The sequence below is a fragment of the Peromyscus eremicus genome, chromosome 1 (genome assembly GCF_949786415.1).
Source record: "Peromyscus eremicus chromosome 1, PerEre_H2_v1, whole genome shotgun sequence".
Classification (NCBI taxonomy): domain Eukaryota; kingdom Metazoa; phylum Chordata; class Mammalia; order Rodentia; family Cricetidae; genus Peromyscus; species Peromyscus eremicus.
The window spans coordinates 50,450,987-50,478,861 of NC_081416.1; the positions used below are offsets into that span (position 1 = coordinate 50,450,987).

The window sequence follows — 27,875 nt, forward strand, 5'->3', positions numbered from 1 at the left end:
CATCAATCCCATATAAGTTAATTATCCTCTCATTTAATTGTTCCATTTTTGGATCATCTAGTGTATTATCAAACAGAAACCAAACTCCTCCCATTATTAATAGTGTTTCCCTTTTTGTTTAATATGGGAAAAAACTCTGTCTTTTTTTTTTTTTTAACTAATTCTCCCTTTTAAGAAATCCCAGTTGACTCACCAAATCTGCTGACAATGATGATTCAGATGACGGTAAAGTGAGGCAGCTATCTATCTAGTATGGCAGCAGCCGGAGCAGAGGGTCCAGTGAAAGCCAGAAGGAAGAAACTAAAGAGCCCAGCTGTCTGCACGGGGAGGGAGAGGTGGGGACACGTGAGAAAGATGCTAATTCCGGCACATTTGGAGTCTGAGCCTGGGCCTGAGCCTAGGCCTGGGCCTGGGCCTGAGCCTGAGCCTGGGCCTGAGCCTGAGCCTGGGCCTGAGCCTGAGCCTAGTCCTGAGCCTGGGCCTGAGCCTAAGCCTGGGCCTAGGCTTGCAGGGTAGGGACTTCGGGCCAGGCAGGGTGGAGACTCTGGTTACATGCAGCTCTGGCCTGAGCCAATGGCTGCAAAGCCACAGGCAAGCAGCTTTTTCATGAATTCATGCCCCAAGAGTTGGATGCCAGTTTGTTGCACAAATCCTAAATGGTCTTATTATAAAAACCCGGAGCAAGGTATTAGGGTAAATGCTGAAAGATCAGAGGAAACAAGCCACAGCTTATTCTCACCTCACCAACTCCTCAGCCAAAAAGAGTCTGAGGATTCGTGGAGACAGGGTCTTCTCTTTTCGGCTGAAAGGTTGGCAAGGTAAGAAGTGGCTGTGGCTTGTTTCTTCTGATCTTTCAGCATTTACCCCAATATCTGGCTCTGGGTTTTTATAATAAGACCATTTAGGATTCGTGCAACATATTGCCATGTCCCAAGCAGTGTATTATTAACTCTTTTTTTTTTTTTTTTTTTTTTTTTTTTTTTTTTTTTTTGGTTTTTCGAGACAGGGTTTCTCTGTGTAGCTTTGCACCTTTCCTGGAACTCACTCTGTAGTCCAGGCTGGCCTCGAACTCACAGAGATCCTCCTGCCTCTGCCTCCCGAGTGCTGGGATTAAAGGCGTGCGCCACCAACGCCCGGCTATTATTAACTCTTAATGGCCAGAGTGTCCAAGAAAAGTCCTCAGGCCAAAGCTGCTGCAGTTATTATTTAAATTCTGGCATAATACAATGTTTACATTTTATATCTTTATAGAATTTGTTTATATGTCTAATCCTGACATTCTTTTTTTTTTTTTTTTGTTTTTGTTTTTGTTTTTCGAGACAGGGTTTCTCTGTGTAGCTTTGCGCCTTTCCTGGAACTCACTTGGTAGTCCAGGCTGGCCTCGAACTCACAGAGATCCGCCTGGCTCTGCCTCCCGAGTGCTGGGATTAAAGGCGTGCGCCACCACCGCCCGGCTAATCCTGACATTCTATTGTTCCTTGGTCATATGACACCACAGTGGCGCTGCTTCTGCTAATTTTTCTAAGAAAGGGAGGTCCTGATGTCTCATTCTTATATCATCTTTTACATCATTCTTTGCCCAAAATATAAGTCTCTGTATAGGGCAGAGGTAACTTCAGCTAATCTAACTTTGTTGCTGTATATGCCATGTAATTGCCTGAGTATATAGTGGGAAGAGGCTTGTAATCTGATCTGTGGCCATTTCCTCTAGCCCAGCGAATCTTGTTAACCTTATTAAGTTTACTTTGTTTTGATTATCTTGTTCCTGAGTAAATACAGGGACAGATGTTTCAAGAATGTCTCATAGCCTCATAAAGAGATCTCTGGCTTCTTTTTTTTTCTTCTTCCCCCCCACCCCAGCTAAGGACCAAACCCAGGGCCTTGCCACTCTACCACTGAGCTAAATCCCCAGCCTCTACCTCTGGCTTCTTTATGTGTCACAACTTCCAAGGCATAAGGAAGACCTTCCAGTAATAAGGATATCTCCCTAAAAGTGGGAGGGGTAGTATGTTCAGGACTTTCCTGGGGAAGCTTAGAGGCAATACTCCAGGGAGAAGGCATAAATGATTCATAAGAAATTTCCCATCAATCCAATATCCTCAAATTGTACAGATATTAAAAGTCTCCCAAGCATGCAACAGGTGGAGATAAAAACCAAAGGTGGCACGGCGGCCATCATGTGGCTCAGCTTTGCTGGATCTTTGTCAAGCAGCTGTGCTGGCCTTTGACTTTTGCCATTCCCATCAGATATGGCTATGCCACAGACTGGGTATAGAACCAGCCCAAGAGAGAGAACTATGTTGTAGTCAACAAAGCTGAAAGGAGTTGGGAGATCTGAAGTGTGCTTTGTTATCAGACATGAAGATGCAGAGTTTGGAGTTTGCCCTGCTAGTTTTCAGTCTTGTTTTGGTCCAGTATTTCCTCACTATGCTCCCTTTCCTCCCTTCTGAAATGGCAATGTATACTCTGTGCCACTGTGTGTTGGAAGTATGTGAACTGCATTTTGATTTTGATTTTATAGGTGGTTATGGTTTAGAGATTGCCATGAGTCTCAGAAGAGACTTTGAACTCTTGACTTTTAAACAGTGTTAAGACTGTGAAAGACTAAGGGGACTTTTGAAGTTGAACTAAATGCATTTTGCATTATGATATGGCTATAAGCCTATGGTGGCCATGGAGTGAAATGCGGTGGTTTGAATAAGAACGTTCCCACATAGGCTTATGTATTTGAAAGTTCAGTCACCAAGGAGTGGTGCTATTTGAAAGGATTAGGAGGTGTGATATTGTTGGAGGAACTGTGTCACTGGGGGTGGGCTTTGAGGTTTCAAAAGGCCATGCCAGACCAAGTCTCTCCTCTCTCTCCCTCTCTCTCTCTCTCTCTCTCTCTCTCTCTCTCTCTCTCTCTCTCTGCCTGTGGATCAGGATGTACAGCTCTCAGCTACTTCTCCAGTGCCACGTGTGCCAACCATGCTGCCATGCTCGTTGCCATGATGATAATGTACTAATCTCTGAAACTGTAAGCAAGCCCCCAATTAATGCTCTCCTTTATAAGAGTTACTGTAGCATGAATCTTAAAAAAGGTCTTATTAATAAAAAAACAAACCCAGAGCCAGGTATTGGGTGAATGCTGAAAGATCAGAGAAACAGAACCAGCCACAGCTAACTTCACCTTGCCAGTTCCTCAGTTGATCTTGTTTCCTCAAACTGGAAGCCTCTGTGTCCTCATCCAAAAGGATCTCAGCTGAACTGCTGCTAGAAGCCTAAAAGCTTAACAAGACTCCATTTCTTGGTCCTCATGCCTTATATACCTTTCTGCCTCCTGCCATCACTTCCTGGGATTAAAGGCATGTGTCACCATGCCTGGCTGTTTCCAGTGTGGCTTTGAACTCACAGAAATCCAAGTGGATCTCTGCCTCTGGATGCTAGGATTAAAGGCATGTGTGCTACCACAGCCTAACCTCTATGTTTAATATTGTGGCTGCTCTGTTCTCTGACCCCCAGATAAGTTTATTAGGGTGCACAATATATTGGGGAACACAATATCACCACAAGTCACCTTTGTCATGGTGTCTTTTTGCAGCAATAGAACAGTGACTAAGATACCTGGGAAAGGGGACAGGCTAAGGTCTCAAGTTCATGTCTAGGGAAGTGGGGGATTTCACGAGGAGGGTCAGATTGGGAGCTACATGTGGACGTCAGAAGTCTGTGTTTTTCAGAACAGTGATAGTGATCTCCTAGCTGTGTGGCCCTTATCTTAAGGACATGGCTCAGTCAGCAGCCTGTGTTTTACACAGCAGTGATGACAACCTCTTAATGGCTGGCGAGTCCCTTATCTTAAGGCCATGACTCTGGAATGAGAGTGAATTCTAGAGCCTGGAAATGAAAAACTGGAAAAAGACAGGCAGGATGGAGTCACCATGAGCAATGGTCTGCTGCTAACATATCCTTCATTTTGGCAAGTGGCAAGGGACTTCATAACCCACAACCCTTCCCCTCTGCTGTCTAAGGTCTACCCCCTCCAGCCCCTCCCCCTCAAGAGCATACCAAGTTCCTCTTAGCATCTCTCCATTCCAATTTCAAGTTTGAAATAAGCCTTGAGAACCGAGCCCAGTCCCCAGCCCCCAGCCCCACTGTGATGCACCCATGAAAACACCAACAGGAGGGAACAGATGCCCAAAAACCTAGAACCAGAGGTTTGGAAGTTTGTCATTTAGCCCAAAGCAGACCCTACAGAATATCAATTGCACAGCATGGCTGGACTCTTATGAAGAAGAGTCTATAACAAATTAAATGTAGAAAATATCCTTAGTATTAAAACAGAGAACATCCCTGCATGAGTCCTCAGAGCCTTGAAAAGTAAGAAGAAAGTGATGTGTTAGGTTTTCTAAATTTATTTAACCATGGACCCTTTTAAGGCAGGTCCATTAGGACCAGTGTTCCATATGATGTGCTTTGGGAAGGGATACTCTGTCCTCTTGAGTCTGATTCCTTATTGGATATCTGAACCATTTCCACTGCCATGGCTCCCATAAGCAAGTGCCCAGGTAGGGACACCTCCACATCCCCAGTGCCCAGATGATCATTGTCTTAGTTAGGGTCCCTATTGCTGTGAAGGGACACCATGACCATGGCAGCTCTCAAAAGGAAAACATTTCATTGGGGCTAGCTAACAGTTCAGAGGTTTAGTCCATTATCGTCATGGTTGGACATGGCAGCATGCAGGCAGACATGGTGCTGGAGAGGTAGCTCAGAGTTCTACATCTTGATCTGCAGGCAGCAGCAGAAGACTGTGAGCCACACTGGGCATAGCTTGAGCATAAAGCCCACCCCCACACTTCCTCCAGCAAGGCCACACCTCCTAATAGTGCCACTCCCTATGGCCCAAGCATTCACAAACATGAGTCAATGGGGACCATTGCTATTCAAACTTACCTTCTCTCCCCCATCTCCCCAAACCCAGAAGACATGGGCTTCACCACAGGACCATGGTTTGGTTCACCTTCTGTTGTCTCATTCTAAGCCACAGGATGGAAACTATTTACAAAATGCCCACATACGCCAGGCCTCTGACCCCTAGATCCTGCCAGCCTGCAGGGTAGCCAGTGGGAGCTCTCTCTTTAAGTGTTTATCTAATTATTCTTTATCAATTAAAAACTTGGGAGTCAGATAGCAGGGTAAGCATCTGAATGATCAGAGGAGCTGTGAAGAAGTGACCAGTGACCTCCCATCTCTTTCGTTTCTCCATCCAAAGGGGTCAAGACACTCTCTAAGCCCCACCCTACTACTTCCTGTCTCTCTATTTGTCCTCCAAAACCTCTATGGTTAATTTTGATCATCTACTAGCTAGGTCTGCCCTCTGATTCAAAGCAAACTTTACTGTCAGAATGCGATCAAAATATCACACAACGCTCTCTTACAGTGGGCATGAAGTTCATCTGCTCTTCATTTCCTGCAGTCCCAGAGAGGCTGAACACAGCAGCTAGCCCTTATTCCCAGATTCTAGATTATTCCAGTTTAAATCAAAGTCAATGGGCTTCCACTTTCTGAGTCCCCACTTGGCTTTGCACAGGGCCTTTTTCTGTGTGTACTTGTTATATGTGTGTGTGTTTCCTCACCCGTAGTAAAAGCCTTACTTTACCATCTGAAAACATACCAAGGTCAAAAGCTGCTGGACAAGGCCTCCACGATCCAGGGGGCAGAGGTGACATCGAGAGTCACAGCCAAGCCTCAGACACAAGCTGGACTCTGACAAGGCCTTCTCCTTGGCCCACAGCCAGGGTGCCCTGCCGGAGTCAGTGACTGCACAAGCTCCCATGATGATTTCCAGCAGTGGCACCGGGGAAACCTCTCAATGGCAGGGCCTAGGACCTGCCCAGCCTGCGCAGAAAGTGACCCAGCCCATGCAGAAAGGGACCAAGCCCCAGCATCTGGCTCCAAATGGGCACCTTGAGAAGCCCCTGGAGAGAAGTGTTCTTCTGCAGAAGCTGACTGTGAGTAGGGAGGAGACCCCCAGGGAGGAAATTGAGGGAGGTGCCTCATTTACACTCATCCTAAAATCAAGCAAAGGCAAGGAGAGGTTGGTGCTTTGTGGGGTGTGAACAGGGCCCAGGATACCAGCCCTATAGAGTCAGGGCAGGACAGATACCCCAAGTGTGGTTTTGACATCCTTACCTGTCACTACAACAGGCCCTGGGGATGGGGTCCTTCCTTGATGACCAGGACACCTGAGAGGTGGGGAAAGGAACTTACGACCACCAGTAGGTCCAGGCACTGATGCCACCTCACTTTGGTTACTTCTGGCTTCCCACCCAGGTCTTTCACATCGCTATTGCTTTTGCACACCTGGCCTTTGGCGGTTACCTGCTCTCCACAGTTAAGAATCTGCACTTGGTGGTGTTGAAGTGCTGGTATCCATTCTGGGGAGCTGTCTCTGTAAGTAGGAGCCCAAATCAGTGGATTCAGGGGTACACGGGCCCTTAGGAGGCCCTTACATTGGAGGCTGGATGCAGCCTAGAGGCACAAAGCATGTGCCCACCTTCCCCGTCTCTGCCCCATTCCCTCAGTCACACTAGACATAGCTCCTTTCAGAGAGCACCTGTCACTCGTGGGCCCCGCGACCCCCCTTTAATTGAAGCGTGTATGTTGGACAGGGAAACAAGCCAGTATGAGCTAGGCTCACAAGGATTCTGAGCATCCAAACTACCTTAGTAGCCAAAGCAACCCTAGTGCCCTCCACCCCTATCGGGCTCTTCCTGCAGCCACACACAGTTGTGATCCACAACTCTGTCCTTCGGGACATCAGCCAGGATGAGAGACAATATGAGAAACATACATGCTGTTCCCCAGAGGCTCCATGCTCCTCCAGGACTCCAGGGTCCCTGGTCCAGCCCTGAAAACCACCTTCACACTTAGCCCCAGCTCCATAGTGTTCTCTTGGGCGAATGTTTTCACATCATCTCTAGCTTCCCTCCATCCCCATTGCCCCAGGTTAACACTCCCACCACAGCGACAGGGCTTTCTACACATGAAGTGCCCATCACCCTATGGTCCCTGGGATGAGAACACAGCAAAGACTCAGCATACATGCAAAAGATAGATTCAAAAAAACATCCTAGACCTCAGATCCAGGAGCAATGTCCCCCCACAAGTGCAGAAGAAAGGTTGAGGTAGAGATGGTTACTGTGATCCCAGCTGTGGATCTACATGGGGTCTAGAGGTTTGTGTCCTCCGTGGGTAAGCATGTTGAAGGGCAGAGCCTGTCCACAAAGTGGTGTTTTCTGCCCCACCAGCCAACAGGGGTTTGATTTCTTAGAGAATGAAGGGGACTTTGTGGGTTTTGAAGTACCTCGACTTCCCTCCTTTGACCATCATACCTGGTCTGCAGTTTCTCATTTCAGGGATCTTGGCAATGACAACAAGGACATTTCCCAAGACCTTTATGGTGAGCTGGCACCCTGAGATCTTTCCCTCAAATCTAGGGGGAAAGACAAGGGCATCTGTGTACAGGGACGACCAGGACGAGTGGCCAGGAGCAAGAGCACTTCTTCAGAATCGAAGAGGACATCTGAGAGGCTCCAGATGCAGACAACTGGCTAGATTTGACAGGGAAGAAGGGGAGCCCACCCAGAACTCCTGGCTTCTCAGGCGTGACTCCAGGCACCCATCCCTCCATCTAGATCAGACCTCGGCTCCTCTATTAGTTGCTCTTCTCTTCCTGTGACAAAACACCTGTTAGAAAGTGACTTATGGATTAAGAGGGTACAGTCCACTGTGATGAGGAGGACTCGGCAGTGGGTGCGGGAGGCTGCTTGCTCACATCTGAGTGGATCAGAAAACAGAGAGAAGAATGCTGGTGCTCATCTGACTCCTTTTTAATTATTCAGTCTGGGCACCCCTTCCCCACCCGTGGAATGGTGCTACCCACCTTTAGGGTGGGTCTCTCCCCATCATTTAAACCTCTCTGGAATACCCTCCCAGACACATCCAAAAATATGTCTCCTCAGCGATTCCAAATCCACTCAAGTTAACGATGAAGACTAACCATTGCATCTTCATTCCAAATCTATCAAGCTTCTTTTTTACTTATTTATCCTTTCACGATTTCATGCATCTGTATTATGTACTTTGATGATATCTCCCCCACCATTTTATCCTCTCTTCTGCCTTCCCCCTCCCACAAAACCCTTTCTTCCTCCCTTCAAGTTCTCTTCCTTCTTTCATATCTTTTCTTTGTTTTTTTGTTTTGTTTTGGGTTTGTGACCCATTGTGTTTTAATTAGTGTTGCCTACATGAGCATAGATGGGCGTTATTTACTGGAGCAAGGACAAATCTAGCAAGTTTTGACTTCACTCATTATGTAGCCATCCAGCCCCTAAGCCAGGAACCTGAGGACCTCCTGGCTCTGCATCCCTTCCCCAAGTCCTAGGGCTGCTTCTAGATAACCCCTCAGCTCCACACCTTCTCCAGCCTATACCCTCTCTTAGCTCACTTCTATCCCTATCAACTCTGATCTGGGGGAGTCATCCCACGCTATCTCCTCACAGCAGCCCAAGAGTTTGTTCTGGAGTATAAGCTTCTTGAGGCGGAGGGTAACCCAGCAGAGGCAGGAGAAACCTGGCAGAGACCTGTGTGACAGGGTGGAGGCCTATTTTAGGAGCTCAACAGGATAGATGGAGAGGAGGGGAGACCCTGGGGTATGAAGAGGCAAGACACCTCCACGCTCTTCCTGCCCTTCCCTGTGATGTCCTCTGGATGTTAGACTCTGACAGTTGGCCTACCTGACATAGAATGGCCATTGGGGAGAGTGTCATGATGCACCCTTCTTTCCTATAAGCCTCATGCATCTGGCATCAGCTCTTGGAAGGACCAGTCTCCAGGTGGGGGGGGGGGGGGGGGGAGGGTGTCACAGACCAAATTCCTGGAAGGAGAGCCTTGAGTTGGATCACTAAGCTCTAACGTTTCACCTCTGCTTGCAGAAGATACTGTGTGTGACAGGAAACGTCATCAGCTTCTTGTGTGCACTGGCAGGCCTCTTTGTCATTGCCAAGGACCTCTTTCTGGAGAGTCCTTTTCTATGGCCAATCTGGAGACCATACCCCAACGACACAGTGAGTTCCCCTCCCCTCATGATTCCTCTGATTCCAAGGAGGGAACAGCCTTGAGCGTGGCTGAGAACAAGCAATCAGGCCTCACAAAATCTGTCCTGGAACCAGGCACTGCCAATCTGAACACATTCCTCCAGAGGCATGGTGGAAGCAGCATGCCTGACCTTCTCGTGAGTCAACATCAGGAAACTGGACTGTGCTTCAAGTCACTATGTCCAGCTCTACTTTTACACATGGGAAAACTGATGCCCAGAAAGAGGGGATGTCCTGCCTGGTGCTGAGCAGCAAAATGACTGCAAGACCACACCCTAGAACTGCTGATTCCACAGCTAAGGCACCTCCTCCCCACAGCCTGGTAGAGCTGGCTCAATCCACTTTGGCAGTGAACACTGAGGTTCAGAAAAGATAATTCAGTGGCCAGAAGTCACGCAGCAAGTCCAGGTACAGTGAAAGCTTAAAGCTTTCTTTAAGCTCTCAACAGTGAGCCCAGTGCCCTTTCACTGTATCATGGATGCCTCTACACCAGGAGGAAGCGCTGCCCCTCTAAGCTAGGTGCCAGGCTCGACTGTGACACACGGCGAATATACACACATGCTTCCCTGGTGAATGTCAGTAGCTTTGCCCCGAGTGGTTCCCAGCTCACCCTTCCCCCGCCCTGCTATGAAACACACTTTCTCTCTGGGCCTAGACAACCCCATCGGCTGAGCAGAGTTATCCAAATGACCCACAGGGCCACTTCCAGTTCTCCCAGGGTCTTGGAAGACCCTCTGGTCCTCACACTTTGGGAAACACTCACCCAGGCCCCCTATCGCCAAGCACTAGGCATGGAGCGTGATGGAAACAGCCCCCATCCCTCAGAGTCCCTCTCTACCCTCCCAGGGGAGCAGAAGCCCTGCTGCTTCTGCTGTGGATCTGCCCGGCAAACCCAGGTGACAGGCAGGTACCAAGGAAGCCCTGTCCTATCTCCCGCCACTTGCTGCAGGTCTATATCCAGAGACTGGAGCTGACCCTGCTCTGCTTCACCTTCCTGGAGCTCTTCCTGACAGGATCCACAGCCGTCATAGCCTGTAGGACAGAACGTCTGCATGCCGAGGTGAGGTCTTTGCTGTGGGATGGTCTGTATGTCAAGTGTGTTGCTGATTGGTCAGTAAATAAATCACTGATTGGCCATTGGCTAGGCAGGAAGTATAGGCGGGACAAGGAAAAGAATTCTGGGAGGTGGAAGGCTGAGAGAGAGACACTGCCAGCCGCCATCAGGACAAGGAAGATGTGAGGTACCAGTAAGCCATGAGCCATGTGGCAAAGTAAAGATTAATAGAAATGGGCTAAATATAAGAGTAAGAGCTAGACAATAACAGGCCTGAGCTAATGGCCAAGCAGTTTAAATAATGTAAGAGTCTGTGTGTTTATTTTATAAGTGGGCTCTGGGACTGGCGGGACTTGGTGGCGGGAGCTGGAGAAAAATTCTCCAGCTACAAATGGCGTCCAACGTGGTGGCAAGAGTTTCCACCTAAAAACTTAGAAAAAAGATTCTAAAACGGAGCTAAAAACAGCTTCTTAATTGTCTCTCTCAAATAAGCGGCAGCTGCCGGTTTGAGCTACTGGCGGGTTCCTAGCGTGCGCTCTCGACCTGCAGTATGGTGGGAATGAGGCCTCTGCAAGTAGCACATTAAACTGTGTGGTGGATTTAGCCTTTGCTAGTACAAAACAAAAAAAGAGGTTTCTGGGCTACACGCTACTTTGGTAAAAGTGTAGACCCACTATTTCTGAGAGTCATGGCTCCCAGAGCTGGCGGAAAGCGGACCGCCGCCATGTTGGGAAGCTGAAGTGGGCGGAGCCAGCAGCCACTGCGCCATTTCAGGCTTAGAAGGCTGCAGTTTAAAGCAATAGGCTCACGCTAATATAAAAAAATAAGCCATGTAAAGATGGCTACCACACAAAGAATCTGGATTATGTTCTCTTTGATATTCGTAACTGCAGAAAAACATTTGATTGTAAAAGCTGTTGAGTTATGCCAAAATGTATATTTTAAAGGTACCTTGACTTCAAAATTTGGATATAAGGATATGTTGCTTTGGAAAAGAGTCTCTGCTTTTGTTTCCACAGAAAGCCAGAGACTATGGATTTGTTCCAGATTAAGATACATCAGGTTTGACCAGCCAAGACCCCCTGAAAGGTCTCCAGTGACACCATGGCCCAGATGATTCAACATCCAGAATGGTTTCAAGGCAACTGGCTCAGACGATACAGCCTCATGGACTACTCCATGATCCTAAAATTTTCTTTCTGTCTCCATAAGATACAGCGCCCCCCTCCAGCAGGAAGTAGTAAGAGAAGCTACGCCCAAATTCCCAAATATACCAAGCTGGCTTTAGAGATGGAATTGGCTCACTCCCCCTCTAAACCCAGACATATTGCTCAAAGAAAAAAAAATGGTTAAGAGATTCTTGTGTCCCAACTCAGAAGAGCCCTCTGGTGTGGGACAGAGAAAAAACAATATTTTTATTTAAATCAGGTTGATTATAAATACAATCTCTTTCTAAAACAAAAAGGAGGATAGTTTAGATATGATAGGATGAAAGGGTAGATTAATGAACCTACTTTTAAAGAGTAACAACTTGTTTAAAATGTTTTACATTGCTATAGATTTTAGTTTATTGATACAAATTTAAACTTAATTTTGTTATACTGTATATATATTTCTATTCTTGTTTGAGGTATTATGTTTATGTAACTCATTTAAAATTGTAATGGATAATTAAAAAATAGATTAATAGTTAGTCATCTATGATAATATTTGTAGCCATGTTAGTTAAGTCTTCTAGGTATACATAGATATATTTCAGATAGATAGGTAGTCTTCAAACACTTCAAAGACCTACAGAATATGGCATTTAAAATGTTTTAAAAGTTTAGACTTTTTGGACAGTGAGACATGTCTGCTCCTGACAGCACCGATTTACTTCAGAGAGGAGTATGGGCATCGAAGACACTCCATACGGAGTTTATCTTCACCGTGACAAAAATAGCCATTTGGGCAAGAAACTGTTCTTGCCTGGACTGCTTGATCAACTGGACATGCAGGACCCATAGAAAGGTGACCACTGAACTTTGCTTGACAAAATGGTCCTTCAGGTTTCTGCTTTGCAGAGAAAACTGCCAGACATTCTACAAGACACAGAGAAAAGTAAATAAGAGACTCTAGGCCTGTGGGCTGAAGACAGATGCCCCAACTTTACAAGAAAACTTTGGATGACTGTCCAGGCTCAGCTGTCTCTGTCTACCCTGCAAGACTCCCAAAAGTTGCTTGCATCCTTCTCCCATTTCTCAGGCAGTATTATATCCTTCTGAGGTCTTTGATGTGGTTAAAGACTAGATACTTACAATTTTCCTTAGTTATAATAAAAGATAAGTTAGATATAAAACCTTAAACTCACAAATATAAGATAGATAGGATCTCTTCTTTAATATTGTAACTGTAATTCTTGCTTGATAATTGTTTTGTTATATGTATTTTACTATGTTAAAGTTAAAACCTTCCTTTTTAAGAAAAGAAAAGGGGAAGTGCTGTGGGATGGTCTGTATGTCAAGTGTGTTGCTGATTGGTCAGTAAATAAATCACTGATTGGCCATTGGCTAGGCAGGAAGTATAGGCGGGACAAGGAAAAGAATTCTGGGAGGTGGAAGGCTGAGAGAGAGACACTGCCAGCCGCCATCAGGACAAGGAAGATGTGAGGTACCAGTAAGCCATGAGCCATGTGGCAAAGTAAAGATTAATAGAAATGGGCTAAATATAAGAGTAAGAGCTAGACAATAACAGGCCTGAGCTAATGGCCAAGCAGTTTAAATAATGTAAGAGTCTGTGTGTTTATTTTATAAGTGGGCTCTGGGACTGGCGGGACTTGGTGGCGGGAGCTGGAGAAAAATTCTCAAGCAACAGGTCTTCCTGGAGACAAACCCTCAAGACATGGGGACGTTGGGCAGCAGAGAGCTCGGAAGGGACAGACAGCAGGCAGGGCTCACAGACTGAGTACTTAGGAGACATCGGGTCCTCTGTGGAACACTGTATTCGTATCCATATAATTAACATAGCCATAGTGACACATATAAATGTAGCTTTACTTCATTTTCTCATCATCCTTTCAGGCAGGTATGTGTGTCCCATTATACAGATAAGTAAACTGAGACTTAGAGAACTCACACCACCTTCTAAAGCTAGACCCAGCCCAGCCCACGTTGGGAATTCTAGCTGTGGGAGCTACTTGCTTGTGGTCAATGGGACACTGGAGGTAGAACTCTAACTCAGACTCCACCAACTAACCCCATGAATCTTTCTTGATTAATGTGAGAGAGACAGTAGTCACATAAGGCCTCTAGAAGTTCCCTCATCAAGCCTCATGTGGACTTTGCGACTTCCAAAGTGACTCTGCCAAGACACACTTCGTAAATAGCTAATCATACATGTGCTAGGCCAATGGGGACAGTGATTTCTCTTTGGCAGGATAAGGATGACACCCCTCTCGTTCCTGACGCACCTGTGGAACTTGAAGGTCTCTCGATGGGGCCACCACCAACCTATGAAGATGTGGCTCAAGGTAACACACGAATGAGCAAACTAAGAGGTGAAGGGTCTTCAGCCTGGGCTCCCCAGACCTTCACAAGTCACTGTGGTCACTTCTCCCTGGCACAGACAGGAGCCAGTTCCCCTGGAAAAGGAACAAACAGTGCTATTGTTAAAACAGTCCACCTAAGAATGGGTGGTGGTCCCTTCCCCTACACCACACACTCTAGACCCAGATACCTCAGAGTCTGAGTCAGCTGGCCAGAGCCTACTCTGCTGAATCAGAGTAGGACCAGATGCCCTCCTTGCCAGCCTCCAGAGTAGCTCTTGGGTAAGCCCTCCATGCCCTAGTGGAGTTGGACTTTCCTTTGGGCCACCAGCTCACAAATAATGACACAGAGACTTATTATTAATTATGAAGGCTCAGCCTTAGCTTGGGCTTGTCCTACTAGCTCTTTTAACTTTTTTTTAAAGATTTATTTATTTATTATGTATATAGTGTTCTGCCTGAATGTATGCCTGCAGACCAGAAGAGGGCACCAGATCTCATTATAGATAGTTGTGAGCCACCATGTGGATACAGGGAGTTGAACTCAGGACCTCTGGAATTGCTGCCAGTGCTATTAACCTCAGAGCCATCTCTCCAGCCCTAGCTCTTATAACTTAAATTAACCCATTTATTTTAATTTACATTCTGTTGCGTGGCTTATTACCTCATCTCTCTGTACTGCCCATGCTGCTTCTTCCACATCTGGCTGGTGACTCCACCTTTTCCCCAGAGTTCTCTCTCTGCCCAGAAGTCCCGCCTGTACCTCTTGCCTAGCTATTGGCTGTTCAGCTTTTTATTACATCAACCACAGCAATACATCTTCACACAGTGTACAAATAGCCCACAACACCCAGCCTCCCATCCACAGTGGGAGGCTGCCCATAGCAGGGGTGAATGGCCTATTTTTAGGGTAATCATGAATCATAGGGTTTGGGGGCAGTCAGAAGGATGTCAAATCAAAAACTATACAAGGTCTCTGTTTCTGGGGCCTCAGTGTCTCCATCTATAAATGGAGGGGAAATAAGGACCACGATCCAGGAGGCTCCTGTAAGCTCAGAAATCTGAGATCAGAAGTGGAGTTCAAGATGAGATTCTAGTCTGGGAATTCTAAACCTGCTCATGCTGGTGGGCAAGCCATGGGAAGGACCTGCCTCCCTTCCCTCCCAACCTTCAGTACTCAGAGGAACTCACTCGCCAAGCTGGCTTATTTATGGGCCACACTGGGTTCCTTCTGTTTCTTTAAGTTGATTTGTTTCTTATTTTAAGATGTCTCTTTTTAGCCATAAAAATTTTTTTGATAACCAAAGTAAGCCCCCCAAATAACAAACACGGTGAAACTAACCATCACCAGATTCTTGACCCCTCTGCCCTGACCTCACCCACCACTCACTCTGCTGCAGCCTCCCTAAGGCACCTTGAGATTCCCCAACACACAAACACATCCTACCTCTGAGCCACAACCCTAGCCCTTCCTCCCCTGGACCCTCCTCCCCCTCTGACCCGGACAGAGCTTGCTCTGAGTCTTTCCTAGGCCACCAGCTCTGGATCACTGCTGGCCTCACTGACACTTTCCATCAACCTCCACTTCACACAGGCCCCAGGCACTGGAGAGAGTAGTCTAAGAATGTTCACTGGGAAGTGCTGGTGTAGCTCCACACTGACGTCCTGCCCGCACTGATGATGCGTGCACAGGGGGTGGTAGCATGGCTCTGGCTCTCCAGAAAGGGCGTTGCAGTGAGGAGGTGGGATCAGTACATTCAAAGGAATGCCAACAACATCAGCCCTCTTAGCTCAAGGGAACCCTGTCCTCCCAGCAGCCCATCTCCCACACAGTGAGGGCTCAGCACAGATAAACCCAGATTTTTCACTGGGTCCAGAGAGCACTCAGTCCTTGCTCTTGACTTGGAGGAAAGGCCAAGTGTCCCTGCACCCTATTTGATTCTAAACATCATTGAATCGTAGCGACATGAGTCTATTTAAAGGAATGTATTATGTATTACATGTGCATGCTAAGAGTGGGTAGCTCAGTTGGTGGAGGGTTTTCCTAGCTGGGAAACAAGCAAAGCGGATCTCTTCACCTGCCTCAGCTTGCAGAAAAGATGTGGATTTGAACTCTGACTTCAGCTCCAGTGCCCACGGCCCTTGAACTTGGAATTCTGCTTTCCAGCCTCATCAGTCTTCTATGTTAGAAGAATCTTTGTGAATCATCTCAGTTAATCTCATGTCACAGGATAAACTAAGGCCCCAATGGGTGATGCAGGCTCACTGAGTGTTACCCAGGAGGTAGTGTTGATGGGCGTGAGGCTGGATCCCATGTCTCATGTTATTATCTCTCTGGCCCTGACTCCTCAGCCGTGTCCCAGCTGCTTCCTGGGGCCCTGAGAGCTGGAAGAAGATTTATTCTTGTGTCCAGCACCCATCCTAGCTCCCCAGCTCCCAAACCTATTGTTTCTCCAGTATGAGATTCGAGCCCCGCTGCCACCCCAGGACATTAAGAGAAACCCCCAAACACGGGCCTCCTTCTCCAGCACTGAAGGGTACTTCAGCACTGAGGCGGGTCATGGATGCCTAATGGTTATTCCTTTGTCCCACAGATAAAAACTGAATTCCTACAGAGGCAAATCCATCCTCACCTCCCTGTGGCTGGACTCCAGTGTAAGACAGGCATGACTCACACAAATAAATGTACAACTGCTATAAAGAGAAACTGAAGTGTTTGAGAGTGTGATAGAAACAGAGGGGAAGTGAGTGGAGGTGTGCTAAGGGAGCCTACAGGTCCAGCTATCCAGGCTCTGCCAACTTTTTTCTTTTTCTTTTTCTATTTGTGTGTGTGTGTGTGTGTGTGCGTGTGTGTGTGTGTGTGTGTGTGTGTGTGTGTGTGTGTGTGTTTGCATGTAGTGAGCATATACGTGCATGCATGTTTGCATGTGTGGGATATGTAGGGGGTATGCATGCATGTGTGTGCTTGTGGAGGCTATTGATGCAAGAAACCATCCCAGATCGAATGTAGAGCCTAAGGTTTATCCTTGTTCTTCCTCCTTATTCACTGAAGCAGGACCTCTCAGTCTAACCCAGAGCATGCCAATATGGCTATTCCCACTGGCCAGCCTGCTCTGGGAATCCCGTGTCACTCTGCTTTCTAAGCCTGGAATTACAGGTGAGTCACAGTGCCCACCCAGCATCTACATAGGTTCTGGGGATCTATAATGGCTAGTTTTATGTCAACTTGACACAAGGAAGCTAAAGTCACCTGAGAGGAAGGAACCTCAATTAAGAAAATGCATCCACAAGATTGGGCTGCAAGCCTGTAGGGCATTTTCTTAATTAATGATTAATGAAAGCCCAGCCCATTGTGGGTGATGCCATCCCTGAGTTAGTGGCCCTGGGTTCTATAAGAAACCAGGCTGATCAAGCCATGTGGAGCAAGTCAGTAAGTAACTTCTGCGTTAGCTCATGCCTCCCAAGTTTCTGACTTGTTTGAGTTCCTGTTCTGACTTCCTTCAATGATGTGCAGAAGTGTAAGCCAAATAAACCCTTTCCTCATCATGTTGCTTTTTGGACATAGTCTTTCACCGCAGCAACAGAAACCCTAAGTCACAATCCAAGCTCCAACCCTCACCCTCACGTGCGGCAAGTACTTTCACCACTGAGCCATCTCCTCAGCCCTGCTAGTTTTTTCTCCTAGAGACTTAGTTCTTCCCAGGCAAGATCTAAGTCCTCTCCTTCTCCTCCCTCACCACTCCCTGTGGCTGTGATCACTTCCTCCTGGTCGCTCTTTCCTCTAAACTCTCCTGGTGCCTGGCATTGATTCTGATGCCAAGTGCTTTGAGTGTTCGAGGCCCCTGCCAAGGGCTGAACACTGTTACCCACCAGGGTTCGGCCAGGAAAAATATCCCTAGGGATGCATGCTGGGACTTAAGGAATTGGCACATGAGATTACAGAGCCTGGCAGAACAAGGGCAGGCAATCTGCAGAGAGGCAGTCTGGAGGGCTGGAGCCACCACCCACAGGAGACTTCCTGCGTCTTAGAAGCCTCCATCCTCCTCCCTCCAGGAGGAAAGGTTTCTATGAGGAGACCTTCCGAACAGAGGAGCCTTGGCTCTGTTTTGCATGCCTCTCCACAGAGGGAGTCAGGTCCATCTTGATTAGCTAAGAAAGTCTCTCTCACTTAGGCAGTTATGGACTTGATCCCAGCCCCAAAACATCTTCACAATAAAAGCCAGACTCTTCTGATTGCCTGGGGAACTGGACTGTGGCACGACTTCTCTTGAGAACCTGTGAACAAATATGTATTCACTCCAAACGGGGAATCAATGACAAACCAAAGGAAGAAGCCCACCCATGTAAAGCAGTGAGTGTGCTGGGGTCACCTACAGGAGGGACCCAAAAGCAACTGTACCACCAGCGTGAGAGACACAGCTCGTAACAGCTGCATCCTTGGGATTCCCTGTGCAACTGACTTATCGCCAGATCCAAGAGAGTGTCTCCTATCCCCGGGGACTGTGTGCTGCTTTATACCTCAGGGAGGGTCCTCAAGAGTCCCCCAACTCTCTGGATTCCCTGTGTGCTTCCCCGAGTCGTAAGAGCTTGCCATCTCCTTCAGGTAGGAACGTTTAGGAAGAAAAGACACACAAGAATCTTGCTGAGGTCACCTACCAAAAGCCTATCATAGTCACACAGAGATACAGCAGCAAGAGGCAGGTGATGAGACCAGAACCTACAGACTTACTTCTGCAAGCTAGAGGGACTGGTCTTCAAACATCCCCACACTAAACTTTTGATTTCAGCCACTTGCAATCATTTATTGAGTCTTACTCTGGGCCAGACACACACACACACACACACGCATGCACGCACGCACACGCACACGCACACACAACACACAACTCAGGCAGAGGGAAGTTAAGTCATCGCCTCGTGGTCACATGGTTTAGATGAGAAATAGCCTTGGTCCCCAGATGGTGGTGCTGTTTGGAGAGGTTATGGAGATGGGCAGGGGAAGCACGTCACTGGGGGTGGGTTTTGAGACTACAAAATGTCCACCACGTGAAGTTCTCTTTCTGCTTCATGTTGCAGGTTAAAGACGTGAGCTCTCAGCTCCCTGTTCCTGCCGCCATGGCCGCTGCTGTGCTGCCTTCCTTTCCCTGATGGACTCTCGTCCCTTGGGAACCCTCCACCAAAATAAAGTCTGTCTTCTATCAGCGACCATGGTTGGTGTTTCACCTCAGCAACAGAAAAGTAACTAACACAGTCACGCACCAGACAGTGCTAGACCGGGGAATCCCACTTAGTCACAGGCTGGAGCCTGGACTCGGACTCCGGATCATTCTGCCGTCTTACAATGGGCAGGTTTACAGTCCCAGGGAGTTCAGAAAGTCGGGAGCCGCGTGAGCCCCGAGAGAGGCCAGTCTTCCTTGGGTCTGCCCACAAGTTAGACAGCCCCCGGGGCATCTTTCAAGAGTTGTGTCGCTCATGCTAGTTCCTGTATGCTGGAAGTGAGTGAGCAGGGCATTGACATTCTCTCTTGGTCCTCGAGGATGTTTGGGGAAAGGCTGTGGTTGCAGGTAAAGATAGCATTCCTCAAGAGGCACATGATGAAACCCATGGTGCCAGAATCAGGGTGCGGAGCCTCATCTGACCCACGACCACTTCTGAGAGAGAAGTGAGCGGCTCCACAGGGAAGCTCTGGAGACTGTAAAGTAAACACAAGAGGCTGAATGTAGTGGTGTACACCTCTAATCCCAGTACTCAAGAGAGGCAGGCAGATGTCTGTGAGTTTGAGGCCAACCTGGGAGTTCTAGGCTACATAGGGAGTTCTAGGCTAGCCAAGGCTATATAGTAAGACCTTGTCTCAAAAAAAAAAAAAAAAAAAAAGTAAGCATAAAATCACCAGAGCTAGAGCCCTGAAGTCCTGAGAAAATAGAAAGGGAATCCTCAGTTCATCCTGAGATGGGGCAGAAGGGATACATGAGAACTAGATGTGTAAACTGAGTCTTGGGATAGGGCTCCTGGCGAAGTATAAAGAAAGGCATAGCACAAGAGGAGCAGGAAGCGATTACACCCTCCAAATACAGAAGACCCCATTACACAGAGATTAGCACTCCAAGTTAGCAGGTGAGATATAAACCACATAGTCAAAAACCATCCTTGAAAGTCCCTTACATTGGAACCGGGGAGATGACTCAGTCAGACTCCTAGCACCCATGAAAAAGCCAAGCACAGAGGCACTCATCTGTAGCTCTGTCTCTGGGGAGGCAAAAACATGAAAATCCCAGTTATGCCGAGTCACTAGCCAGCCAGCATAGCTCAGCCACTGAACTCAAGGTTCAAAGAAAGACCATGTCTCAAACAATAAGGTGGAGAGTGATCAAGAAAAACACAAAAAGTCAGTCTCTAACCACCACATGCACATACACACACATGAATGCACACTTACATGCTGTCTTATTACTTTTCTATTGCTATGGTTAAAAAAAAACATGGAAGGCAACTTGTAGCTGAAAGTTTTCCTATGTCCTGCCTGGTCCTGCAGCCGCTCGGACCCAATTAAATACACAGAAGCTTATATTACTTACAAACTGTATGGTCTATGGCAGGCCTCTTGCTAGCTAGCTCTTATATCTTAAATTAACCCATTTCCCTTAATCTATGTTTTGCCACATGTTCTGTGGCTTTATCGGTCTGTTGGCATGTTGCTTCTCCTTCAGTGATGGCTGACATCTCTCCCCGCCTTCTTCCTGTCTCTCTGCTTGGATGGATTTCCCACTTTCCTCTAAGCTGCCTTGCCATAGGCCAAACGGCTTTATTTATCAACCAATCATATCAACACATATTCCCAGCATACAGAAAGACATCCCACAGCAGCAACTTATAAAAGAAAGAGTTTATTGAGGGCTTAGAGTTTCAGAGGGTGAGTCCATGGCCAGCACGGTAGGGAGCATGGCAGCAGGCAGGCAAGCATGGTGCTGGAGCAGTAGCTGAGAGTTCACATCTCATCTACAAGACAGAGAGAGCTAACTGGAAATGCTGTGGGGTTTTGAAACTTCAAAGCCTGCCCCCCCACCCCTGCCCAGTGACACAATCATCCAACAAGGCCACACCTCCTAATCCTTCCCAAACAGTTCCACTAACTGAGGACCAAGTATTCAAACATATGATCCCATGTGGGGGCCATTCTCATTCAAACCACCACATATATGTGCACACAGAGGTCCCAATACACCCAGAGAGAGAGACAGGACAGAGAGAAACAGAGACAGAGAGACAGAGAGAAGCCCTCAAATTTCAAAATGTTCCAGCATGTAAAACCAAGCCCCTAAGGAAATAGCACATCCTTCCATTTCCCACTAGACTCATTCTGTTAGCTTCTAGAGAAGAAGTGGGAAAGGGTGACTGGTTATTTAAATGTTACTTTTCTTCCCCACCCCCAACCCTCTGGCTGGTTAGAAAGTCAGAAGGACAAGGCATACATAGTCAAACCTGACAGAGTTCAGTGTCATCTGTGGGATCTACTCTGAGTTGGTGTGACCAGGCTGAAATACAAGATAGAAATTGTCAGTGGTGAGGGGCCATGAAAGACATTCCTCAGCCACTTGAGAAGCTCACTAAAACAGCCAAATTGGTAGTAAGAAGCAGGAAAAAAAAAGAGATTAATTCAATGTGGCCACATTGGGGAAAAGGACAAAGAGATTCAGTGACACCCCATGCAGCCCATCTCCAGGATAGGTCTATGTACAACTAAGCAGTCAGTCAGGGTCTATCAGTGTCCAGGCAAAGTGGTCTGACAAGTTATTAGAAATGTGTAAACCACCTACACAAAAAAACTAGGCAGAGTGGTGCCCATCTTGAATCCCAGAATTTGGAAGGCAGAGGCAGGCTGATTTTTTTGTGAGTTCAAGGCCAGCCTGGTCTACAGAATGAGTTCCAGGACACCCAGAGCTACATAGTGAGATCCTGTCTCCAAAGAAAAAAACAAAAAACTTAAATGTGTGAAATCACCTTTCTAGGAGACAAGTACCTTCCTCCCGTGCACCCCATGCCTTTTCCCTCTCTCAGCATGAGGTTCCTAGGGAAATCCCCTCTTCTTGGAGTCCATTGTCCGAATAGTCTGACAGTCAAATTGAGAGGCACACATTATCTTCCTAGGATATTTCTGCCAGGCTGTCCACACCAAGAAAAATCTGTCTGGGTTCATGGGATGGGAAATCTGGAGAAGTTCCTGTCTGAATGCTTACACCTCCTTGCTGGCCCATCAGTCAGCTCAGGGACAAGCCTGGTGCGGCACATTCTTGCCTGTCCAATCTTATCCTTCACTCCTCCCACAGTCAGTGTCCTGCAGGAGTGCTCATCTTCAGGCGGGATGAGTGACTTGCCAAGGAGGCACAGCTACTGATCTAATAACGTTTGCTCGGCCAGGAAAAGACCCGGTGCACATGAGAACGGATTTCTGAGTTTGATTTGGGCGGCTTCTCTGACCCTGTAGGTATTTCTAATGTTCTGACACTAGGTGGCACTCTAAGTCCAGATTTGCATTAATTATACAGTAGCCTTTAGAGACATGTGAAATAGAGGCTAAGAGGTGAGGCATTGGCTTTTTTTGTGTGAATGCCATATCCCTGTTAACTTACAGCTAATAAATTCCTAGTCATCAATCTGGACTTGTCGGAGACATTTTTTCTGTTGTTGATGTTGTCTCCAATTAGAAACATCCACCCATGAAATTCACACAGCAGGTGCACAAAATCCACAGACATTACAAAGGTAAGAGTGGTCCAGTGCTTGCCCGGGAGAGTGGTTGCTCCCCCCTCAAAGCCCTGTCCAGGAAAAGGGGGCTTTAGTATCCCCAGAGGCTTGAAAGAAATTTAGGCTCAGCCTCTTCCCAAAGTAACTGCGTCTGTTTGCAATTTGACAGGAGCTCCAGTTTCAGGGAATCCAACACCCTCTTCGGCCTCCGTGGGCACTGCACACACGTGGTGCACAGGCATACATGCAGGCCAAGCACTCAGATACATAGAATAAAAATAAACTTAAAAAAATTGTAAAGGCTAAGGAAGTTGATGAAACTTAAAAGGCTGAAGAAGCACAGAAAATTACAAGACCCACCAGGCCCCTTTCCCAGGCAATATAAGCAGTAAGCAAAAACTTGGGAGAAGGAGACTCTTCTAGGGAGCTGCCTCCAGGTGGACAGGGAGCTCCAGGGATGCAGTTCTCATGAGTCATCACCTATGCTGGCATGGACCCTTTAGTGATGCAACTGCCTTCGAGTCACCCATGTTCCTAGAAGTAGATCCTCACCATGCTCCTGTAAGCAACCCCAATAAACTCACTGGTGTCCCAAGCTAGACTTGTGTGGGGTTGTCTTTTCCATTGTCATTAGTTCGTTGTCTAGGCCAAATAGACATCTGCTCGTGTCTCCCAGGAAAAGCCACACACCTGGCTCACAGCTGCTATCCCCATCAAGACAGTGAGCTGTGTAATCACTGAAGACCCTTGGAAAGTCACTCTGCAAACAGGAAGCGCCAGAGGCTGCCACCAGGAGGCCAGCAGACAGTAGTATGGTCTCAGGCACTGAATGTGGGCACCTGAACCTGCTAGCAGGATCCCTGTTTTCCCTAGACCTCAGCAGATGCCTATGAATCTGAGATGGACTTGTAATTCATACCCAGGAGAACCCACTCTGCACAAAGCTGGCCCCAGAAAGGTAGGGGTTTGCATAACTTGGAACATTGTGGGTCTGAAACTCCAAGCTGGTATCTTGGCTTCCACTGGCACACTCAACTCCACTACCCAGATTAATCCACTCTAGGCGTTGGCTGTGGCTTTGGGATACTCTGAAGTTACAAGTTGCTGGGATGTGGTAACCTCTGATATATGTCTACTTTAATTGAGTGGGCAGAGGGGAAGCCAGTGTCCCTTTAATACAAATTATAACCCACATTCTTTCTGTTCAACATGGCACTGTATGTGCACACACCACGGAACACTTTCCTCTCTTGGCTTTTACCCTACTCTACTCATTCACAAATCACAGAGCTGACTTACTGGAGGACAATAGGAAGGCTTGTCCTAAATGTATTTTTACTGTTTTTCAGGTGTTGTGGCTGTGACTTTTCTTCTATGCTGTTCCCTCTGTCATTCTCTTTCACAAAAGATGACGTTTTTAAAAATTACATATATATGTGCGTATCTATGTGGGGTTATACACACATGAGTGCAAGACCTCTTGGAGGCCAGAAGAGGGCGTCAGATCCCCACAGGTACTGGTAAGCTACCCAACTTGGTACTAGGAACAGAGCTCAGGTCCTCTGCAGGGGCAGCATCTGTTCTTAACCACTAAACCATCTCTCCAGCCCCCAGGTGATGTTTTAGAAAGTGTTTTAAAGGCTGATAGATTCCTTCTTGGCAAATGGCCCTTTGCATATCTGAGCTGCTCGTTTAGACCTGGGCTGCCCTCTGGTAAGTCCTGAGCCAGGTCATAAACTTGTATACCACGTTATTAAGTCTGCCCACAGAGGTAGACACTGGGGCTAGAGAGGTCAGTCACTTTTCTTTCTATGTAAGGAGATTATCTAGTTTAGGAAAATAAAATCACTAATGTCCCAAAGAAGAGGGACCCTAATTTCTTTTGTCTCTCTGGGTGAGGTCTGCAGGGAGAAGCCTGAGCCACGTGAAACGACCTCTTGTAACTCCTCGTCGACTTTCAGTGTTCCTCCTGCTCCATGGCCCTCGAAGATGCCAAACCTCAGTCAAGGGTCACACAACGCATACCAGCGTCTTCTCTCCCCAACTAGACTCAACTCAAGACTCATGCTCAAGGTCAGCATCTCTACTGTACACATGTGTGTGTGTGTAGTCTGTGTCTCCAGTATATACCACCTATCGTATATACCACTTACAGTCCCAGGCTCAAAGTTAGGAATGACCTGAGGAATGGGGCATAAAATCATACAGAACCATCTCCACTCCCACCTGGTAGATGATGAAGGGTGTTGGCAGCCTGGCTGGACTACCAAAGACAGAGCCAGTCTCTCCACATAGGGTGAGTTGAACTTCCTTACAACATGTCGGCTGAGTTCCAAGAGCAGCATCCCATGAGAGCCAAGCAAAAGTACTCAGCGGTCCATGATCTAACCTTAGAAATACATAACAACAATGCTGTTGTGTTCCATTAGCTGAGGCTATCATGGAGTTTGAAGGATGGAGGGACATAGATTCCAGCACCTGAGGGCTGTCCAGGTCACACAGTAAAAAGATCACATGGATAGGAAGACAGTACCCAGGCCAGCTTTGGAAAACTCAGTCCTCAATACCTTTCCAGGAAAGTCTGTCTATGCAGAGTCATTTTAAAAGCAGAGAGCTAAAACCACACAGTAGAAAGTGATAACATCTGAGTGTTGTGTTATGTTAAGAAACACAGAACAGAATAAAATATCACTCTGGTTCATCTGTCCTTGTCTCTATAGGAAGCATGCTCTTATTTATTTTAATTAATATAATTTAATTAACTTGTTTAAATATCCAAGCTGGCCTCCACCTCTTGGTCCTCCAGCCCTTACCCGTCAAGCCCCGCCCCCACCTCCCAAGTGCTGGGATTTCAGGCATGCACCACCATCTACCAGCTGAGAGGACCTGCAACTTGTGGCTTATTTACGAAGAACAGAGGCAGCCTGGGCTAGCGTGGGAATTTGCTCTAGCTTTAGATCAAGCGCCTGAGACACAAAGGCAGAGAGATGTGGGTAAAATCACCCGTGTTTTAGAAGCAGAGCTCTCGATTCAAACCCTCACCGGACCACTGGCCAGCTTCTATCACTGAACCTTTGAAAGACGAGAAAATTACCCTGAGAATTAGATGAGACCTACAAGCTACTCCAGACAGAATCCTGAGGACTTCAGCTAGCAGTGAAACTGGGACACGTTCATGACTTTCTAATCTACCACAATAAAATGCATTTTGATCAATATTGCTGAGCATCTTGTTAGGGACATGCCTTTCAATCTGCAAACAAATGGTGTTTGCAGAGGAAACAATCTGTCCGTTTCTATGACACCCTTCAGTAGATCGAATCAGAGCATCTGAGATGCAGAATTATGATCACAGGGCACACAGTCAACCAGTTCTTGATGGGTAAGTATATGATGGGATAAATGGGTAAGTAAACGATAGGGTGATAGTGAACTCTGGCCCTGCTCTGTGATCCTGTGAGTTCCATGGGCAGCCCTGTACCTAGGGTAGGATAAGACATTTGGAGGCTCCATGAAAACAAAAGATAGTTCACTGACTGAGAAAGACTCAGTTCACCCACCTGAGGCTGAATGCACCGAGTGAGATCTGGGGCTGGTCTGACTACTGCAATGTGAGCAGGCAGAGAGAACAGAGATTCCCACCACTAAATCAGGGACCAGTTTAATCTGTGGTTCATCTGTGGTTCACGGAAAGGGACCTCATACTTGGTTCTGGGGTGCTCTTTCTTCATCACCAAGTCAGTATCTCCAAGGGCTGAGGGTGTATGGTGCAGTGTTAAAACACTTGCTTAGCATGTGTGAAACCCTGGGTTCCATCCCCAATATCACAAAAAGACATCATCTCCAGAGGTTGCCATGGAGATGAAGCCACCATAGCAACTGAAAGGGACAACTGAAGTGGATATCATCACACTGTGGTGAAAATGGAGCTGTCAAGCAGCCAGATGTGGAGGAAATGAGAAGGCTAGCTAGTAAACAGGGAGGGGGAGGAGGGAAGTGACTTATCCCGAAACTCTGTCATTGACCAGATCTTGGGAACTGAGAGTCTGAGTGTGTGCAACTCTGGGACATATTTACCTGTCGTTCCGACAAGTTCTCCTTTTATATTCAAGCCCCAGCCGACACCCTCTGGTAATGCATACAGGGTCTGTCATCGCCCCATTCAAGCCCAGCCCCAGCAGTTCTGGTGGTGGTTCCCAGCTCGGTTGTTGGAGGCAGATCTCAGACTGAGGAGTCCAGGTTAAAGTCACATTTGAGTGACTGTCAGGAAGCCTCGTGGCCTCTCTGAGATGCCATTACCTCGCCTGTTCACTGGGGAAACTCATTCCTGCTCACACGACCTCGGGGTTTTCAATTCATGTTCTCCAGGGGTACCCCTAAATTAATAAAGGTCCACGAACGCACGGACCATGACTACCCAGTCCCCTAGTGTTTTTCTAGTATCAGCACAGGGGAATAACTAGTGCTTGGTGAATAATGCGATGATGGTGAACTCCGCCTCTGCACTGTGTGGAGGGCAAAGAAAGCGGGCTTTTCAGGTTTTGTTCATCTCTTCCTCTGGGACATTGATCCGCAGGGTGTGGTCTGGGGACCACCACCACCAGCACTGCCACGACCACCAGCACCAGCACCAGCACCAGCAGCAACGGCACCAGCCCCTGAGTTTGCTAGACATCCAAAGGCACATCCCAAACGTACTGAATCCTACCATCTGGCCTTGGACACACCTTGCATTTGACTGATGCTCACTAAAGCTGGAGAAGCATTGTTGTTAGATACACTAGGAAGTGGATGGGATGGGATGGGATGGGATCCCTACTTCCACCTGCTCAGGTGTCACTGCTAGCCCCTTCTTTGACCTGTCCAGAGCAGGAAGCCTGCTATGAAGGGTAGCAGGGGCCTGGAGATTGAGAAACTAGCTCCACCCACCCATCCATACACAGACAAGCATCCCCACCCTCTGCCAACCAGGGGATGGCTGCAGTGCCCCTTCCTGTTTCAGCAAAACCTGCAGATGCTCTGAGAGGGATCTGGAGATAAACTCTACTGACTCTCCTCACCCTGAGCAGCAGGTACCAGGGAGCTTTGGAGTGGACCTTCATATCCCCGCAGCTTCCCTGAACCCTGTGAGTGCCCTGTGAGTGCCCTGTGAGTGCCCTGCAGGCACAGCCGAATGGTCCTCCTCTCCTCCCCCATCTCAAGAGTCAAAGGGAACGAGGGCTGAGATGAGCGCTTTCGGTAAGAGCTGGCCCCTGTCCTCCACAGGTTTCTGTGGAACCAATTCACACCTGAAAGCAGCTATTCACACCTACCAAAAAGGAGGGGGATTGAGGATTACATGAGGATTACATAAGGAGCTAGACCCCAAAGAGGTCCAAACGACTCAACAGAAGTCCTACACTAGCCAGGCATGGTGGTT

General features: G+C 47.5%; 1 protein-coding gene across 1 annotated transcript; it reads left to right on the forward strand.

Moving 5' to 3' along the window:
• Nucleotides 1-4,965: 4,965 nt before the first annotated feature.
• Ms4a10 (membrane spanning 4-domains A10) lies at nt 4,966-15,331 on the forward strand. The gene is made up of 8 exons (XM_059248223.1): nt 4,966-4,988; nt 5,774-5,990; nt 6,313-6,432; nt 7,385-7,441; nt 8,976-9,107; nt 10,087-10,197; nt 13,606-13,699; nt 15,246-15,331. Exons 1-8 carry the CDS (start codon nt 4,966-4,968, stop codon nt 15,329-15,331), a joined length of 840 nt encoding a protein of 279 aa, XP_059104206.1.
• Nucleotides 15,332-27,875: the final 12,544 nt, after the last annotated feature.